Here is a 21,609-nt window from a genome sequence, read left to right as displayed (position 1 = left end):
TGTTTGTGTCACAGAAACCCTCTGCACCTGAAGTTAATGTAAAAATTAAAGAAATATCAGTCCCAATCACCAAAATATGCTATGTGTGAGTGCTTGGCTTCCTTCCAGTGTTCTCTAAAGTTAATGGAAAATACTGATTTTTACCACTAATATTTGTTTTACATAGTAGAGTAAATAAACAGAATGTTATTGAAAAAAATACATGCTTTTTGAAAAAAGAAAAATTTTAAATCTTGAAAACACAGAGGAAACGTTTTTGCTGAGTCATAGGTTAACACAGGAGAAAATAACCACAGTTATTCATAAAATGTTTTTACATAAATTCATTAGAAGATGACCTACTTTGAACAAAGACAATGGCCAAATACTTAGCCAATTTAAAGGGCACACCCTTATATACAATGTGCCTACTATATATATGCAAAAAGAGAATTTTCAATCAGATTTGGACAGTGGATTTGTTAATAAATATAATAAACAATACAAAGGTATGGCATTTCATACCAATGGTTTTTAGATTGTTTTTCTACACATCACCATCATGCTCCAAACTAAGTGAAGTTAGTGAGTTTTTGATATTATTCTTTCCAAAATAATGAGATTGGATAAAAATTAATTTTTGGCATTAAATTTGATTTCTGAAATAGCCTAATATTTTCTCCAAAGAAGACCCTAAAAACATATTTAAGTTACTGCATTCAATTCTAGCTAGAATGCAAAAATATTTTATCATATTTCAATGCAATTTTAGAAATAAAATTAAATTACATTTAACACATTGGAGTGTACATCTATTAATGAGTCATTAGTTTTTAACTGTTCTCTTAACAGACTGCATTAAGTTGATCTATAATGATGCATATTATAAGACTGTATAAGCTCATCTATAAAACATGAGACATCAAAAATCTGGCAGAATTCAACTTGAGATTGCTTTCACCTTGCAGAAACTTCTTACAGACTTCAATATACCATTTTTTAGATTGCAAAAAGCTCCTACTGCTTAATAGTACTGAAAACTGGCAGGGAGAAACTATAAATAACTTCTTACATGCTTGAAAAATAGTACTTTTCAAGTTAAGTATTAGAAATTTCTTTTTATAACTTTCCCATCTTCTTTTTTCTTGGAAAATACTTATTTTGTATTCTAGGTGAACACCTATGAACAGAATCTTGGCTATTTGGTGGGGGACAACATCTATCTCAGGATAAGAAGTGCTAATAATTGAATGAAGTAGACTGATGTTCAGTCTCCATAAGTGAGTGGCTTTTAAGTACAAAATTGAGACTTGGAGGTCAAAAATTACAGAAAGATAGGAAAAGAAAAAAGAACTCGATAAGTCAGCATGATGTAAGAAACAGCTACCTCAGACCTGGAGGTGCTTAGGAAAACAGTAGAAAACCACTCAATGGGGATAAAAAGAGATATTAGAGTCAGCTAGGAAGTTGGACTGCATGACATTTAAGGATTTATCTAACTCCAACCTCCCATGCTTCAAAGGAAGCTCATAAAAGAAGCTAAAAGTTGTTCTTGGAAGCAGGAATCAAATACACAAATATACATGTAACAGTTTTCATTAAGGTATCATAATTCAAGGTATCATAATTTAATCAAATCAGCAACCTTTATCAATCCTTTCCACTTCAAAGTGGAAATTCAAAAGTTACACACTTTAATGAAGTCAAAAAAGGTGGAAAGCTCACCTAACTCAGGCACCTTTAATACAAGAAACAAGTCCTTTAAAAAAAGAAATTTGTATCTTGACTTTAAACTCAGAAAAGCACCAGAGTAGGAAGTATTCTGCAATTAAATCCAACTCTCTTCAAATGAAGTATGAGGCTTCTACATTCAAAGCCCTAAATCAGAAGTGGAAGATGACGGAAGGATCCATGGTGGAGGGCAAGTGTGGAAGGGGAGTATGCCCCGCCTAACCACGAACTCCCTTCACATGTGGAGGCACAGGCAGGCGAAAGAAATTAGGTTTAACTCGGAAGCATATTCTTATGTTCTTGGACTTCCCCTGATGCCAAGACTAGAATAAAGACAAGATGGACCCTCTGGATCCCTCACAAAAGACAGGAGAGGGACATCTACACTGCTCTACATAAAGCATTGCTGCAGCACTGTTTGTTAGTCAAATTATACTAAAAAACACATTTTGATTCCAGAGTCTGTATTATTATCCACTGCTGTGGCAGAGATAAGTCTTAGTCACATAAAAGGTTTTTTTTCCTTCCTAAAGGCCATTTTTTATGATATAATGTAGTAATGTCCTCAATTATCATGGGTAACTACCCACACACCTGTGCTGCACACATGCTGAGTAACATCTGAGGATTTGTGGTTTTTGTACCTTGAGAGACATGTAATTAAGTTATTACCAGGAGTGGCCTTCAAAGAATATTAGTTTTCTTTTGGCTTTCAATATAGCTTTGCTATAGGATGGTGGGTACGGTGCTATGAGATACTCTACTTTGACATTAGTATCTGATCAAGGCATTAAGCAAGCCTTATATACTGGGCCCTACAGGAAGAAAGAAAAATTCCTTGCATATAAAACAGAACAAAATAATTTTTCAAACAAGTCATATAATATTTTAATTATAAAAAGTACTTCCAAACAACGAATCTCGAGGAGAGCTATAAAGTCAAAACAAGGAAAATGTAGTAAGGGCATTTTGTTGGTGGTGCTGGGTGCAGGAACAGTTTGCTGCCTTTAATCCACTGACTTGGAAACCTTGCCTCAAACTGCTTTCATGAAAAAAGAATATCTAATAGTGTCTTGCAGTTTACTCATTTTTTAGAGTTCACCAAATCAAAAGCACAAAAAAGAACCAAGGTATTCAAAGCTGGATGAAAAAATAGATGTATTATTTACTTCTGAAAGCACCATTGTCACTTGGTGTTTACACACTCAGTCACAAGTACATTAATGATTTCATAGAAATAGTTAACTAAAAGGAAATGGGCACATATGTATTTTTAACCTCAGTAAAACGTCAGTACTTCATTTTTAAAGCTCATAAAACTATTCCTGGCTGTTAGATACTAGTGAGAAAAATGATGCAAATTAACTACCCTGTATCAATAACCCATCATTTGTATATATCCAGTGAAGATTCTATACCAAATACCGACTCATCAGTGAAAATAAGTGAGTGCTCAAAAGAGTTACTGCCCCCAACCCATCCAAAAGTATTAAAATTCATCCTTAAATCACTTATCCTTCAAAATTCACCATCTCCTCTGTGTAGCTTTCCTTGATCCCACTCTAAATTGTGGGCTCTTTAAAGAGACTACATCTCATTCTTCTTCACACAATAACATAGCACAGTGCAGAAGGTGGGGGGAGGGAAGACAGGCAAGTGCTAGAAGTCACACAAAGAAACCCTTTACTGTTGTCTGAATAAGAGCAAAGCATCTCCTTAGGGTCAAGTACCAGGTCGGTGAGTGCTCAAAGAATAAATACTAACAGTAATGATGAAGAGCTTCAGACACAATTAAGTCTCTAAGAAATTCTAGGGATTTATAGGAGACAGAGTCTTGTCCTTATGCTGTGATATCCTTCTTGTCACATAGTTTAGTCTCTTATTTATTGCATGTGTGAAGTCATTTGAGCTAAAAATAAAGGAGGAAAAAATGAAATGTGTATTCTACAATGTGTTTAGAGATTTTCAACCTCTGATTTGAAAAACATTCCTGTAAGAAATATAAATATATATTTAATTTTAAAATTATTTTAACAAAATAAGAAATTGAAACTTTTGGCAGAAATGGTCTTATGAAAAAGCCTATTCAAGTTGTTTTTAAACAATTGAAATACTAAAGCACATGGATATCATCATGTAAGAGAAATTAGAAAGGACTTAAAGAAAGGACTTTTACAAACAAATCATAGTAAAGCAAAGTTAGAATTCAAATATCAGGGATTCTAATATTATAATTAATTTTAAAAGATTAGAGGGAAATAACTAGGCATGAAAGTCTAGCCTATGACTCATCAAAAAATGGTTCTAGAAATAACACAGTTCCAGCAGAACTTAATAAATTACTGTTCAGAGCTAGATTTATGCAAGAAATAGGAGTAGTGGAAGTTAAGCAAAATGTTAAAAAAGGCAGGTGATATAAAATTTATTTCTCTAAAGCTCATTTTTGTAGAGCTTTTCAAACATAACTTCAATGGATTACTTCATCACTGAAAAAATGTCTCACTTCCCAAAGGCTTTGACAGTAGACAATCCTGAGTTCTGATTCCTACTGTCATTTACTAGCTGTGTGGTTTTATTAATTTCTCCAAGCCTCCATTTTCTCTCACTCACTTCTCTTGCCTACTACCTTCAGGCCCTCACCTACCTAACTCTCAATCCTTCCTCTGGCCAACTCTTAAGCTTTAAGTCTGAGCTTACACGTTTAGCTCCACAGACATTTAGCTCTCTAACCACTCCCACACCTCCTACAAGGGATAAAAGCATTCTCTATTTTCCCCACCACACTTCTCAGACTGCAATTTAAATGCCTGTAGACCTGTCTTTTTCCTCCATTGTAAGCTTCATGAGGGAAGCATTTCTCTCTGGCAGCTTCAAAAGAGCCTGGCACTTAGCAGGTACTCAATAAACATTTCTGAAATAAAAAGTGCTTGGAATGGTTCATAAAAGGCTTCAATCAATGGAAATCTATTGATCAATCCTCTGAGGTTAGAAAGACCTTATGCATTTGGCTAATATAGAGAGTCAATATGAGAAGTCCATTTAAGTAACATTTCTGGTCATTCACAAAACCATGGTTGCAGACAACCATTATGCTACCAAATGCTCTACACCAGGGCTAAAGAAATAAATTTCTCCTTGACAGAAAAACGTTTATATCTCTAGACAGACTAACTTCTTTTATCAGATAATGGGAACTAAATACCCTAATATGTGGCCTTTCTCACTTAACTGTCAGAAAAGTAAGATCTATATTCAGTAACTACTGCAATTAACTCATTTCAGCTGCCTAGTAACATCGAATCTGTGCTTTTCAATTTTTTGCCATGATTAACTTCTGAAATTTTTATACATGAATCTGTCTTCAAAAGACCGAGAAGTGGTCTGAAGAATGAATCAAGTTCAAGTTTTATTTGCCTACATTCTGCATTGGGGTGGGCACTTGCCAATGGTCTCTTTTATTTTTTTTATTAGTTTTTAAAATTAATTAATTAATTTATCTTTTATAGTGACATCGGTTAATGAAATCCATTAAGTTTCAGCTGGACACTTAACTGTAAAGCATATATATATATATATATTTACACTGTGTGTTCACCTCCCATAGTTACATTTCTTTCTGTCACCACATATTTGACCCTGCAAAGGGTCTCTTTTAATCCATCAATCAAGAAATAGTCTTTTAATTCACACAGATATGTCTTTTACATCCTAAATTAAATAAACAATACAATGTGATCCAAATGACAATTAGATCTCTTTGATTTTGCTAGAAATTCTTAGATGCCATATTTTTTTATCCTTGGTGCTGGAGGCTATAGCCATAGACTCCTCCTTTCTGGGCAATTATGGTCTTCTCACCTCTTGGAACTTTAGAAAATCTAAATCCAGCTCCTATGGCCCTCCTGATTTCCTCAGCCTGGTATTTGATCTCCCTGGATCCCATTCATCCACATTAATTATTATCAACAGGCAAGAGAGCACAGGGTAAGAAAGTCTCCAACTGTAGGCAGAAGCAAACATCCAGTGTCCTTCACCACCTAAAAGTTATACTGGTTCTCATCCACCTATGGAAATCAAGAATCACTACATAAATAGCAATGGTTTAATCGTGATTTTATTTTTAATGCTTCTGCTATTATTATGCTTAATTGTGAAAGTCATTCTCAAACCATTTTGAAAGTAGGTCAGATACACATCCTAAAAAATAGGACTAGAACCTATTAATATTTAAGCAATATTTTATTATGAAATTTTTCAAGAGTTTCTGGACCTAATCTACCGACATAAAGATGGATCGTCAAAGCAAATGATAATGGTAACATCCAAAGCATTCAATATGGGGTAATTCTTCAGCCAGAAATTCCTGAGAGAGACCTGATAAACACTCATTTGATCAGAGAAAATATGGCAAAAGGAAGAGCTACCTGGCACAATAGAATCAAAATGTTTAGAATCAGATAGGAAAGGGTGCCCTAAGAAAACCCTGCAACAATTCATCCCTGCCAGCACAGGAAAACTTAGACTACTACTAGGCCTCTAAAAGATATCAAAAGCACTATGCATCTACATCATATTGCACATGACACAGTGGCAATCGATACTTTGAGGATCTTTGCCTCTTAAAATCACTTATTATCACAGAAACTTTTTCAAAACTACCAAAATAGTTCACTCTTCCCTAAGTCCATAAATACAAAAAAAAAAAAAAGGACCATAATCTCTCAAAATGCACTTGGAAAGTATAGTAGGAAAACTAGCTATGAGAGACAAACAGATTTACCCATTATCGAGCAGCAGCCTAATACTGAATGTCTCACTGCAAGAAGTAAGCAGTAATTAGGATGAGTATTAATTTGCTCGGGCTGCTTAACAGAGTATCACACACTGGTGACTTAAACAACAGAAACATATCTTCACACTTCTAGAGACTACAAATCCAAGATCAAGGTGTGGGCAGGGCTGGTTTCATTCCGAGCCCTCTCTCCCTGACTTGCAGATGGTCGCCTTCTTGCTGTGTCCTCTCATGATGTTTCCTCTGTGCACATGTCTGTGTCCGAATTTCCTATTCTTATAAGGACGCCACTCACATTAGATTAAGATTCATCCTAACAGCTTCATTTTAACTTAATTACCTCTTTAAAATCTTTATCTCCAAATACAGTTCTATTCTGAGGAACTGAGGGTTAGGACTTTGACATGTGAATTTTGAGGGGATATAATCCGGCACAATAACAGATGGTCTGCTCAAACAAAAACAGGCTTATTTTAAATCCTACTGGGACCTTCTAGTTTTCTTTATATTGTTAAAAATTGACTAAAATTGTTCAATTCTTTTTCTCACTTAATATGAACAGATGAGCAATCATTGGAATTACACCCAGCTCATTTGTAAATGATATAGTAAAGCAGCCACAGAAGAATAGTCCAGACGGACAGCCCATGTCAAATACCAGCACGTGACTTAATCTCTCCAGGCCTTAGGATGCTCAACTGTAAAGTGGAGATGATCACATCCTCTTCACAAGGTCATTAAAATAATTTAAATTGGAGAATATGGGTAAAGGGCTTAGCACGGGGTCTATCACCATCATTATTATTGTAGTAATGAGCTTCCTTACACAGAGCTCTGAAATTAGGAAAAAAAGCATTTAGCCGATGAGTTAGCAGCATCTTAAAGACACAGAATCCTGAAATGGAGAGCAATGTTACACATATCCTCTACCTCCTTCAGACTAAAACCCAGAGAGCATGCCTGAGCTAGCAACCTCAACAAGACTGATTGAAACCTGGACTCCAAAAAGCCAGTCCTTTTCCTGCTTCCCTCACCCAGATGTGTGAGAGGAATTTCCGCAGTGATACTGATGGGCGGCAGACAGTAGGAGAGAAGTGGGGGGTCGGCACAGGCACACAGGGCCAGCCAATCGTGGTTCAGGAGTCATGTGCATTCACAAGCCAAGGCGGAAGATGGCCACACCACAGTCTCGGGTTGGAGTGCAGGTCAATTTGCCTCACACTCTTCTCCAGCCAGAGCTCGTAGCTTCTGGTCCTACTCACGCACAAAAGGCAAATGGGGCAGCAGCAGCGGGGCTGTTTCTTCTCCACACATTTCTTCTTAAAAACCAAATTTAGGTAGTTTGCCTTCCAGCCACCGCTTTGAGTTAAGGGTTCACCCATCTTATCTTCACACTCACAGGGAGTCTGATGCTTCCCGCTCCCACCACACCTTTGCTCTGCCATTTCCCCTTGTGGATGCTTCTTTCTCCCTCCCACATCTTTCCAAACAGAAAGCCACTGCAGCAGACTGACAGACCTGCCACAGGCCCTCAGCATTCACCTCCATACACTGAAGGCAGCTGACTGAAAAGACCTGAGACTCTTGGCCTCAGCGCTTTTATTTTACCCTAGAGGAGGTGCAGAGGAGGTACTGAAGAGTTAATGTCCCCAGAAGTAGTCCCCCAACAACAAGAGACTGGTAGTTGGTGGACAGAAGTCCAGCTTCCTAGCTCCTCAGCTGGAAAACGTTCCGGCATGTTCTAGAGAACGAATGCACAGACACCCAGGGTTCCTTGGTGGAAAGAGCCCAAGTCAGGCACAAGGGAACTCACCCCTTTTCAGTCCCCTCCTCTTCTACATCTCCCTTCCCCGCTCCCTAAAGGCATTTCCCAGAGTCCTTGCCTCAGGGTCTGCTACCAAGGGAACCAAAACCAAGGCGGCATCCTTTAAGAGGAACATCAAATCCCACCTTCCCTCCAAAAATCTTCCCTCAGCACCAAGGCCTCAGGAATCAATCACTTCCTCTCATGATTTAATACTATTTGCATATGTTTTAATCTTATGTCTCTACTGTGGGCTCCTGGAGAAGAGGAATTCTTTTACACAGCTCTGAATTCCCTGGGTTGCACAACACAATCTCTTATGCAAACTAGATGTTCAATAAATGTTTGTTGACTAAATGAAGAATAAATTAATCACCCTAATCAGCACGAAAGTCAGGTTCTTTATTTAACCTAACCAAAACTACATCAATGTGGCTATTTTCTTCTTTCAAAAGCACTGCATGAACTGCTTTTAATGAGCAAATTACTATGTGCATCTATGTCTTTAAATCAGCATTTTCTAGACATTCATCTTAAATCAAACACCCTGATTCCCAAAAACATCAGAACAAAGATCTTCTCCTAAATCCCTAACTACCTTACTGGATGCTTTACTTCAAATCTTTTCATCACGCCTCCATTCTCACTGAACACTTCCGCAAGGCCGCCCCCTTCCGTGTGAAGACATTAGACTACTCCGATGATCTGAATCCTCGCACCGCCCCATCTTCTCCTGCACACACTCATCAGTACACACCTCGAACCCCTTCCCTAGGTGAATGAAAACATCACCGCGAGTCAGCGCAACAGCCTCTGCACAGAAGAGCGTGATCATTGAGGTCTGTGTAATTCTCTGAACTGGAGATGCTATGTCAATTTTCCTTTTCCAAGATTCCTGGCGGCCCAACATCAAATGTCACCACTATTTACATATGTACAACAAAGCCAAATCCAGATATGATCCAGGTCTAGCAGTGTCTCCCCAATGGGTTCATTGGAGGTTACAGAAGGCTTAATCTTCGTTGGGGTATCAGTCATCCCTCTATGTTCTAGCCAAAAGAGTATATAAACAACAACAAAAAAATGGAGCCAAACGTTAAGTTCAGAGCATTGAACACATCCTTCCAATTTGCAGACGTGTCCAAGGACCACACATTATCTCATTTAATCCTTACAACAATCTACGATTTGGGAAGGAAACAAAAGCTTAAGAAGACTATATCCATTTAATGGCAGATGATTCAGCCACAGCATAGATGAAACTTGAAAACATTACACTAAGTGTAAGAAACCAATCACAAGTTGTACCAACCCATCATTTATATGAATGTCCAGAATGGTCAAATTTATAGAGACAGAAAGTAGATGAGTGGTGGCCAGAGGCTTGGGGGAGAGGAGAATGGGCAGTGACTCCTACAGGCACAAGTTTTTTTTTCTGGGGCAATGAAAATGTTCTGGAATTAGATGGTGGTGATAACTGCACAACTCTGTGAATACAATAAAAACCACTGAATGGTGTACTTCAAATGAGTGAATTTTATGGCACGTATCTCAAACTGTTATTAAAAAAGAAGTTGAGAAAATTGCCCAAGTTCACACAATTAGTTAATGGCAGCCTCAGATTCAAACCCCGGTCTGTTCGACTCCCAAACCTGTGCTTTCGACATGGCTCTGATCGCAGTTATTTCCAAAAAACGCTGGCTGAAGACACCAGTAAATTTAATTACAGGTAACACAGGCTTTGGATAACTCCAATCACACATAGGGAAAGACAATCCTCAGACCGCCCCTGGGACCTCAAAGGATTGATACATATTGAGAATTAGTAATCTAGTAATCCTTTTTAAAGCTTCTATAACTTGAAACAATGGTTATTCTAGAGGAAAAACTAAATTAAAAAGGAGAGTATCCTGAAAGGAATCTGACTAAAAGTCCTCTGAGGCCACAATGAGGACCTTTTGAGCTAAATAAAATGTAAATCTGAAGGTGTGACATCCATGACGACCGCCTCACAGCGGCTCCACATCCAAACATCTTACCATGACATTGTTCTGGCTACACAGCTTCCTCTCTGATCTCATCTCTTCAGTGTCCCTCCATCTCCTGCCCCCTGCTGCACTCCAGTCACGTCAGCTTCTGTCCCTCTTGACCATTCTATGTTCTCCTCAGCACTTGCTGTCTTACCGTCCCAGCTGTGTGGAACCGTCAGCCTCCAAGCTTTGTGTAGTAGCTCATCTTTGATGATCACGTCTCAGCTCAATGTCCCTCCCGAGACATACCTTCTGGCTTCTGTGACATCTAAATCACATTGGTCACCTCCACCTGCAGTCCCTCTCCATCACAGAGACGAGTTTATGTTCTTTAACGCACTCGTCTGGTGCATTTAGTGGTTCACTGCCTCTTCCCGTGGAATGAAGCTCCAACAGGGGAAGCAGGTGCTTTGTCTAGCCTGTTCTCAACAGCATCAGCACCTATAGCAGTCAGAGGCATATCGCTGATGCTCACTCGACATTTGCTGAACAAATAAAAGACACACACCTCTGCCCTGAGATGCCTCAGCAAGCCAAGGCCTCACTTGTTCAATCCATGAAAGCACAGATTCCAAAAGGTTCTCCTCTCAGGAGTTCATATGAGGGTAATCTTCATAAGCTGGCAGTCCAGGCCTGGTGACATCATTAACCATTTACATTCTATGGTCACTGCTTTCATTGGTTTATTTCATCATCTTTATATTTCGTTCCCTCACTGAGCCCATATACTTGTCATATACCTGTTGCCTTTTCCCTCCTCTAACAACTTAAAATTGTTGTACATGGTGTGGCAACGACCACCCTGCGGTGGCAGTGAGATCTCTCTTTCCTCAGGAGCTCTTTTGCTTCCTCCATGACTGATTAAAAATGCTCTTGACTCTAACTTTATTCTAATATGGATCAATTTTTAATTAATCTCAGCCATTAAAAGTCATTTAAACTCAAGGTGCACCCTGGCCAACACATGTCACAAGTTGATACAGTACAATTGCTATCTCCAGGTCATATCAGTATCACACACTCACATTGTTCTCAGGTGGCTGGGGACTCTGCGTCAGGGAGACACCACACGATTGGAGTTCTCATGGCCTCCCTCCCACTGCATTTAATTCTCCCTACAGAGATCTCATTTTCTCCTAGTCTGTAAGCCTCCTCTTGACCTCATCTCCCTTTCTACCAAGACTTGATCCTAATACTTAACTACCTGTTATTTACCAGAATTCAGAGGTCTGCCTCCACTGTTTTTCCTCTGTGCCACCACCAGAAAAAGTGAACCCTGATCCATACTACAACCTGCCTCCTTCCTCACATACTGCAGTGATGTAAAAAAAAAAATCAGGAAGAATGATGCTAAGGCTAACACATAACACTTGATTTCTACAGGCTGCTCATAAATTCTTTAATATGACCTTGGTGAGCTTCCTTACTCACTCCTCTCAGCAATTAACCTAGACTTTCATCATTTTCCTCAAGTCCCAACCTACCCCATCTTCCCTCCCCATCCCAATCCCAACGGCAGATACTGCTGTCTCCAAGAAGGAAATCTTCAGAGATGCATCTGCTGAACTCCATCCCTTCAACTACAAACCAGTCTCTACCTGCAGACACGCTAATACCATCACACAAGTTGGGGATGAACGCTCTCCTAGTTCAAAACTAAATTCTGCCCTTGTGCTCTTGATCTCACTCTCTTCTGTCTTCGCCCAGATCTTGCTCCATAAATTACCTTCTCTCTCCTCTGTATCATCCCCTCTCACTCTCTTATCAGCTTCATCTCTCAGCCTATTATCACTATTATCTCACTCTCTTATCAGCTTCATCTCTCAGCTCTGTTATCACTAAAAGTCCCTCCCTTGACCCCCAATGTCTTCTTCTAGCTACTACCCCTGGCGCTCTTTCCTTCTGAAACCTCCCCAATGGGTACTTGCTGTTTCTACATCATCTCTCATTCACTCCCAGCCCATGGCAACCTGGTTTCTGCCCCTAGAGCTTCACTGAAACTGCTGCCTTCAGACCACCACCGATTACTTAATAGGCAAATCCACAGAGAAGTCTTTGCTCCTTATCTCACTAAATCATTCTACTGCATGTGATGCTCTAGATCACGCCTTTGTTTTGAAACTCAGTTATGCTTCTGATTCTCCTCCCACTTCTCTTATCACTCATTCTCTGTCCCGTCATGGGCTCTTCTTCCTCTCCTCAACTCTTAACTATCTTCCCACGCTCCCGGAGAATCTCATTCACAACCATGTTTGTTATTAGCATTTGTATGGAAATGACTCTCGACTCTATGATCTCCAGCTCCCATGTCTTCGCTGAGCTTCAGACTGTTATATCCACCTACCTCTTAGACACGGCTTCATGTGTGTCCCAAAGTCCCTCAAATCAATTATGTCTATTCTGATTTCACATTCCTTTCTCTTCACCATTCAACCTGTTTGTTCCTTGTGCTGCCCATTTCAGCTGAACACCACTTTCCACCACCACTTTCCACCAAGCTATATAATCAAGGCGTATTAATTTTAACACTTCCTTCTGCCTCATCAACTACATCAAAGCAATTCTAATCATTTTTATTGACTGAAGACTCTTGAAAGCATTCCATCTCCATGCCTCTCAGCATTCTCAGCACTTCCTGAAAACAGAATTTCTGTTTATTCCCCTACTTCATTTTTCACAGTCTAAGGGACGATAGCCAAGCACTTGAGCATGACATATAAGATCTTTTATGACTTGGGCTGTGTCCTGCTTCATCTCCCTCTGCCTCAACCTTGTAATTTACTATGAAGTTCAACAAAAGACTCATGCAAGACTCAGCCTCATCCATCTCCAAAACTTCCCTTCCTCTTTAGCACTTGTCCTCCAAGATTTAGCTCAAGCATCATCTTTTCCAAGATGCCTTTTCACATTCCTCCAGCCTGAAGAGCTGCCTCTCTTTGGTGCAATCATAGCATTCCATGTTTATCTCAAGTAGAACAAATTTCACATTTCTAAAGTTACATATTTATCTATCGACCTCTCCCAACTAGACTATAAGCTCCTTGTGGCAAGGGCTATTCATAGTCAGAGCTCAACTTGACTTCTCTGCATGTTAAAGATTAGTGGTAAATAACTTTCTGACTTGTTTACAGACCTCTAAATACGCTGGATACCCCATCTGACCCTTTCTCAGTCATTCGATTGGGAGATCTGCCATGACCATGATGTTTTAATGTTCAAAACACATAGCAATGTTGGTTGCTATCATCACGCTATGGTCTGGAACGACAGTCTCCACTGCAGTAAGAGTTAAAGAAATACAGGACCCTAAACACTAAAATTAGCCACACCTTGCTTCTCAACATAGTCTAAGATTTGGCAAGACAAATCTCTCAGGTAGGCACAGTGCTGACGCAGCATGGTAAAAAGGAACTCAACCAATGCTCAGCAGAGTCAAAGAAGAAAACCTGCAATACCTTTAACAAAGGAAATTCTCAATTCTGCTGATTCATTCTGACTTAAAGCTGCAATAACACTTGAGTAAGGTGCACCCAAGCTGACTCTGCATTTTTTTTCTGCAGAGTTCACAGAATTTAGCATACAAGAAATTTAATAGTTGTTCTTTATAGTCTTTTACCATTTCTCAGGTATCGACTGTGGTCACTTACATTATAGCGTCTCATAGCATTACGTGGTATTTTTCTGGCCAAGATGCAGCCCTAGTCAAAATACTAATGAAAAACTCACTTATGTCAACAGCTCTTGCTCACGATTTGTACAAAGATATCTGTACAATTGGTTCCAACTTAGGAAATAGCACTGAAATATCAACATAAACACATGCTCAGAGAAAAGTCAGGTAAATTTTCAATAAGACCAAAATTTCTAAAAACCTGTACTAGAGCAAATTACAAGGCAAAAACCTTCTCAAAATATTTGCAAGTCATCATTTCCTTTGTTTTTCATACAGAAGTCATGTGAACTGTATAATGCCAGGTAAAATGCAAGAAATTTCTTACAGAAATTTCTAGACTAAAGTCCAATTATACTTGAGCCAGTAGTTTATCATGCTTCCTATACATAGTAATGATTGTAGTAAACATTTAATTAGCTAGCATTACTTCAGATATTTATTTCACTTAAAATCATAATACCTAAGTACTATATTTGAGATATTTAACAAGTTAAATACTAAATGCTTTTTCTTTCAGGAAAAGAAAAAAAAGACAATTAACTTCAGACTTTTATATTTTTCTCAGTGCTATCTGACATATAATCAGCTAGAAAGTACCAGTTGCTTCAACAACAGACATTATTTTAACCAAACCATTATCATGAAGTGAAGTTTTACTGCACTTGCTTATCAGAATTATGACTAAATACTTACTTGTTCAGTGTGAGGTCAAGAATAAACTTGGAACCGAAGGCTTCAATCTGGAAGCTTGCCTGGGCCAGATGGACAGCCTATGGATCCAAAAAGACAGAAAAAATGCTTAGTTTACTTTCCTGTCTTTAAAGCTGATTATATCCATATCAAGAATAATATTTAATAAGAACTTTTTAATGAATTGATTCACTTCTTCACAGATCCTTATGTAACAATTCATTTCTTTAAAAGGAGAGCAAGTGCATTGTCATGGCTTTACTTGGAAAACCTAAATATTTGTGCAGCAATAAATTAATAAAAGACAAAGAGTCTTTTTAAACTAACACATCATGATAAAAATCAAAAGTATATTCAGCTGGACTTACAAAGTGACCACGATGAATTATGCAAAAGTCTGACGAATTAAAACTTGATTTCAGCCTGTTTCGTGAACAAAGCTAACCAATTCTTTCTGCACACCTAAGTAAAAAATTATATCAGCTCTCTGCTCTGCATCAGGAATTGGAACTTTTTCTAAATGATGTATCAGCAGAATGACAGTGAAATGGGATAGCTCAAACTTTTAACTTAAAAAGCACTAAGAACCATGCCCTTTGTGAATACTGAGCATTTACGTTCCCTTTTAAAAGTCACACATTTACAAATATTGTCATTACTGTGCTTTATCTCAAAATGCAAAGATAATCTCATCTAAACATAAATCACACCTACTAGTTGTTAAAGATTAGTATAGATCACAAAAGCTTCTTGAGTAATGTAAATTAACAAATCAATGAAGTCTTGTCAAAGTATTATCCAAGATTAAACTCTCTTGCCCTATCAGGAAAAAAAAGGACAAGGATAAATGCAGCCTTTACATCCCTCTCCCCTTTCCTTGCTCACAAACATCCTTCCTCCAGACTTCATTCTGAAAACACAGTGGGCGTCACAATTCATAGGTGAAGTGCTACATGCATAGAACCAGACGTTTTCCACTCCCACCTTCCCCCCAAAGTCACCCAGACTCCTCTTGGCCCTCCTCTTCCATTTCTGATTATTGAAACCCTACTCATCATCCTTCAAGGGCAACCCAACTGCACTACTTTCCATGAAGCTCTCATTCACAGGCATGAAGGAAAACAAACTCTTCATACTCAGGGTTCAGAAAAACTTAATTTGTTCTTCTCTCCACTGGCAAGTGTGCTTCCTATCCCATCCTTGGCAGTGAGCTCCACAACTCCACAACTCACGAGAGTCTTGCAAATAGTTGTAGATTAACAGCCCTTCCCCAAAATAGATGAACTTTCAATTAATTAACCAAATATTTATTGTCAAAATTACTGTCATGCCAAACATAAAATACTGTAAATCATGACTTCTACTTCTTGTTAACTACAACTGCTAATCAGATAGTCACTCTACAATAATCAATAAATAAAATTAAAAGGAAATTAACAAATATTAAATTTTAAATACAATGCAATAAAAAGGCACCTGAATCCCTAACAGCATGAAATAGCATGTGAAACCCGAAATAACCACGTAGAACAGCGTCACTGTACTTGATCTGCATTTCCTGCATCCAGACAACTACATGAGAAAGAAATCTGTCTTGTCAAGTGTAGTCTCCATCATCTATCTGCAGAAGAACCTCTGATAATACAAATATCATATATAGTCTTTAAATTCATTCTGTATCTTAAAGCATTAACTTTTGCATGAAGATTTTTATACTGATAAATAATTTAGACAAGGGGAAATTTTTCAGCTCCAGATCCCAAAATCTTTAAAAAAAAAACAAACCAACCTTATTTCCTGAGAATAAGATAGGTCCTTAGGCATATTTCTGTTTAGAACATTAAATAGTAGAAAAAAGTTAGTTAGTAGCACTCTGGACTAAAATTGCTGATAAATGTACCTCCTTGAGCATCTTCAAAAATACTACGAAAAACCTGACAGTGACCCAGTAAAAGGCTCATTTTATAGCAAATAAGCAGCAAGACAAGCACAAACCCCAACAAAACTCTGTTGCAAAATATAGTAGCCTGCTGGTAACTGCTTACTCCATTTTATAGAATTGTTGGGAGTTATAAAATTTGCTCATTGTTAAATAAGTTTATACTGAGTCAATGTGATATGATTCAGTTTAACAGAATTTAATGACAGGGCTAGCAAATAATATTAATATTGGGATTTTCCTTTGCTATTTTCAGTCACTTATTCCACCCACACGCATTAAGTCCCACTTTGTGTATAAAGGTGGTTAAGACACAGCCCCTGCCCTCAAGGAAGTGGCAGTCTCCAGGGAAGCAGGTGCCCTCAACCTGTCCTAAGGGGTTACGGGGACCAAGGCTTCACCGACAAGGTTCAATTTGAACAAAACATCAAAAGATAAATAAAAATTCACTATCCAGGAAAAGAAAAGGTATTTGGGGCATAGGGGAAAACATTTACAAAAGTTGAGTAAAAAATAAACATGGGGAAAAAAATTTTTTTCATTTTTAAAAATGAGTGTGGCCTGTAGGAAAATGGCTTTTGGAGGAAAAGTCTAACAATAAATATCAAAAAGTGGGCTGGAGACTGCGGGGGTTTATGTGACATGCTCAATGACATATCTGATCACATATACATACATGCAGCCAAGATAGCAAGCTTTCCTCTAAATGCCCCTCCTCTTACTCAGCACAGTGTCTGGCCCCACAGTTATCATCACTGTCATCATCATCATCAATAACAACAACAAGATTATGATCCAAACATACTGACAGATTACTCTCCACACTGAAAAAATTACAATGCTTTCGACAGCGCTCCTGTTTCTCCATAGGGAGAAAAGTCTGATTTTATTACCTTCGTTGGTAAGAATGTTTTAACATTTTAATTTATTTTAATGCTAAGAGGCAGTACATTTTCCTATAAAATGACTTAAGATTTCCTCAAGCATTCATCTTCCTTGCACATATATCAAATGAAATTAGTATATTCATCTAATATATTGTATCCATTTTAAGTAATTTCAGTACAGTGGTATATGTTATTTGTTTCTATTCTATTTCTCTTTCAGTTGCTCTATATTCTGCATTTGTATACAGAGTACAGATGCTTCTCTATGCCAAAATACCTGACAAATGCTACTTTTCCCTGTGATTCTATTATTTCTGCTGTCTTAGACATGATTAAAATTGCTTTCAACTTCTAAAATCTGTCATTCCATATCAATTGATCTTTTTTTCTTTAACGAAATATTATCCCGTTTTGATAACTGTCTATTTTAAATATGTTTTCAAATCAGGTAAAATAAGTCTTCATCATTATTGTTTTACAAATTATATTTTTGGATATTATTTGTTCCTCCTTCATATTAACCTACCTCTTCCAAATGATAGGAAAATTAGAAGAATGGGTGGAATGAGCAGAAAGTTTTATAATATACAGCCATATCACTGACACCCACTGAAATGCAAAGCCTGCCTTGAGTACTGCTTTTCTTTTACAAAGAAGGAACTATACAGTGAGGTTTAGAAATGTGTTCAGTAATAAAAAATCAGACCACAGGAATACTTCAGAGATGAGTTCATGAATACACATAAGGGCACAAGGGGTTATTTTCTTCTTTAAGATATCCGTTAAGCAGACTTGATGATGAACACTTGTTTTTACAAGGATAGTCACTGTAATAGCACTGTGGAAGAATGCAGGGTTTTATAGTCAAAGAGCATCATTTCACGATAAGCACAGCCCTGGGCTCAGAATTACCACCCTGAAGGACTGAGAACAGCTGTTGCCTAAGTACTTTGATATTCTTTGACTCAGAATCTGGCACAAGGAAATTACAGGAGCTCTATAAACAAAAACAACTAAACTCAATTATATACACAAAACTCCTTCACTGAAGAACAATTTATACATCTTAACAATGTGCTTTTATTGTTCTGGTTTTTTTCTTTTTTTTTCCTTTGAGTAGATGGCACCTAATGGTATCATATTAAATAACTTTCGAAAACTGCTAGGTTCCTCAGCTAAGGCTGGGTTTGCATCTAATGGAGCGATATTATTATATGAAGCAATCATAACACTTAGCTTTGTGTAAGGCACATTACATAAGCTGAAGAGACACGGTTATGTTTTCTTGGGACTTATATTCTAGAATAGTTAACATTTAATACAGACAGAAAAACAAGAAAAAAAATGACTACTTATAGAAATAAAAATCAGGCATTTCCAGGATATATATGTTTTCATGCAAAAACATTTCACACGTAATGAGTGTTCAATCAGTAGTCTTAACTACTTGGCAAGGATTTGCGTGTACATAACTGGAACTGAAAAGGGAAATAGATGGTTTACATTTTCCCAGAAAATATTATAAGACTGAATTTCATAATTTAGTAGAAAGCGAGCAACTGAAATTAAGATATCTACGCTACCAGGCACAACATCCTCTGAGCATGTATTTTCCTTTAGTACACTCTATAATGTATATAGTTTGGGAAACAAGAAAATTTGGAAGAAATTTGCAGTTCTTAAGATATATTTCGTTTATTTAGGGAGACACTCATTTAAGTAGCGAAGGAAACATATCCAGAATAGTACATCAATAAGACAAGAAAATACTTTCAAATGGAAGCAGAAACCCTGGAGGCTGTCAAGCAAGCCTCAGCAGACACCTGTGAACAGTTCGAGCTCCACTTCCTAACGAGAAGGCTGTGTGGGCTTCCAGGAAAAAAAGATGCTAGAGAAAGCCACATGCTGCAGCTACAGCTGCAAGGCAGCATTAATAAAACTATCTTCTACATAAGAAGAAATCATGGAAAAAGTAAAACAGCTAAATAGCTGATTACTAGTGAGACAGTGGGTAATTTTTTAATTTTTATTTCTCTCATTGTTATGACAACATGCTTTTTCTACATTCATTAAAATGTCAAAGATATATGTTGTGATTGTATATGTGTTTGTATGAACTATAACCTTTTCAGGAAGTATTTTTCTCTCCTTTTCTCTTTTTGCTTATGGTTTTTTCTCCTACTCTTAATTTTTCAATACACCCTACAAGAGTTTTTACTCCTTTTTCTTCAAATATAATGGAAAAAGTTCACAGAATCTCAAAACCACCTTCTTTTGAGATTCAGGAGATTTTATGGTGTTTCAGAGAAGACAGATTTCAAAATTCACCAAGTAAGAAGGGAGGAAGATCAATTAATCAGATACTAGAAGAAGCCTGCTTCGTTGTAATGGATTGAGTTGTTGAAGAAAGAAGCTTCACAAGGGCGCCTTGTGTCAATTTGGTTGTACAGTATGTTTTTCTCTTCATATAAAAAAGTAGACACATAACCCAGTGACCCAAATAATTAAATTCTAATAAGAAATAAACTATCAAATTTACATTGAAATAAGTTTGAGAAAAGTACATCATTTTCTTTAGATCACATAGGCTTTTCTGTAAATAACTAATCTGGGTCTATCCCACAGCTGGAAAAACATAAAAGTTCAGCTTGTGGATCTTTTTTCTGGATAATGCAAAATTCAAATATGTGAATATTTCCTAAGAGTTTTAAAGAAAACATCAATAGGCCATTTTAAATTACAGCCTGGTTCTAATCCCTTCTTCACAATTTGCACATTGGTAATCACCAATGTGATCAAGACAAGCCTATGAGAAAAAGAATACTCTATATTTTTTGTGTTTTAATTACCCCAATTATTCAGAATAATACAGTACCATATGAAGTTAGTAGGGTAGACATTTTTAGTAACCTTTTATTTTAAAAAATTTTTTATCAAGGCACAGAAAGGTTAAATGATGTTTTTGTCCAACGTCACACATCAAAGGAAGAAAGGTGAGGTGTTTGCTTCACTTCAGTGAAAAAAAGTGCCAAGTTCATGCCAAAAATCCTTAAGCCTCCAAACCTTGACATTTCCTGGTCATTAAAATATAAATATTAATAGCTTGCCAACAAGATGTGTGTGATTAAATTATAAAATAATGTAACAGAAAGTTCCTAGAAAAGGTTGGCCACATAGAAAGAGCTCAATAATTTAGGAAGAAGGGGGTAAATAGAAGGAGAAAGGAAAAAAGAATTAAACAATATTGTTTCAGAAAGATTATCAGTCAGCTCTACCTTAAAAGTTCTCTCTCAATATAGCTGGCCACCTTCTAGACAATCCAGTGTGCATTTGTACTCTGCAAAATTTGCAAATTTTATATTTTTTATTGTTAATTACCATTAGGTATTATGCTTTGACTTTATTCAAGCTGTCGTGTCTTTAAAATAATATGAATCATTTTCCTGAGAAGTGAAACAGCTGCAATATTATATGAAGGCAATTTTGCAAATTAAGGTAATTTGCTGAACATTCTTCCCAAGATGCATTTAAATAGGTAGTGTGTGGTAGAGAATATCATCACATTTTCTTCTAGCATGTTCCAATTCACAGGATTATTGGTCAACCCATTAACAAATTGGTACTGAATCCCTACCTTGTATGAGATACTGTGGCAAATGTAAAGATATAGAAGAATTAGAATTTATATCAAAAAGTGCATAATCTGGTTAGTGAAATGAGATATAAACCACAGAGTAAGAAATACAATACTTCAATTAATAATGATAATAAATATGATTTGTAAAGATGCCACATACAACATAACCATGATTAATTATTCAATTTAATATTAAGTGTACGGTCTGGGTAAAAAGTGCTTTTAAATTTGAGGAGTAAGAATGCTGAGGGATGGAAAGAACTAGGAAAGCTTACTGGAGAAGTCCTTCTCAGCATCTAAAGACAGAATTCAGATAGCTCTAGGAATGATTAAATAGGATGAAATTTCAAAGTGTTTCTAAGTGTTTGCTAATAAATAGAGACTTAAGAAACATGCTTTTATAGTAAAACACAGGATGCCGTCTATTCTGGAGCATTAACTACAGTT

General features: G+C 37.2%; 1 protein-coding gene across 1 annotated transcript in view; it reads right to left on the bottom strand.

Moving 5' to 3' along the window:
* ADAM23 (ADAM metallopeptidase domain 23) overlaps positions 1 to 21,609 on the bottom strand; it is a 144,592-nt gene that overhangs the window by 97,688 nt on the left and 25,295 nt on the right. The window contains exon 3 of the mRNA XM_039844553.1: positions 14,703 to 14,779. Within this exon, the coding sequence (XP_039700487.1) occupies positions 14,703 to 14,779 (77 nt within the window). The remainder of the gene's footprint in view (positions 1 to 14,702; positions 14,780 to 21,609) is intronic.

The sequence above is a fragment of the Pteropus medius genome, unplaced genomic scaffold (assembly GCF_902729225.1).
Source record: "Pteropus medius unplaced genomic scaffold, Ma_sr-lr_union100, whole genome shotgun sequence".
NCBI classification, from domain to species: domain Eukaryota; kingdom Metazoa; phylum Chordata; class Mammalia; order Chiroptera; family Pteropodidae; genus Pteropus; species Pteropus medius.
Note: the sequence above shows the minus strand (reverse complement) of the source record. Positions and strands in the feature narration are given on the sequence as shown.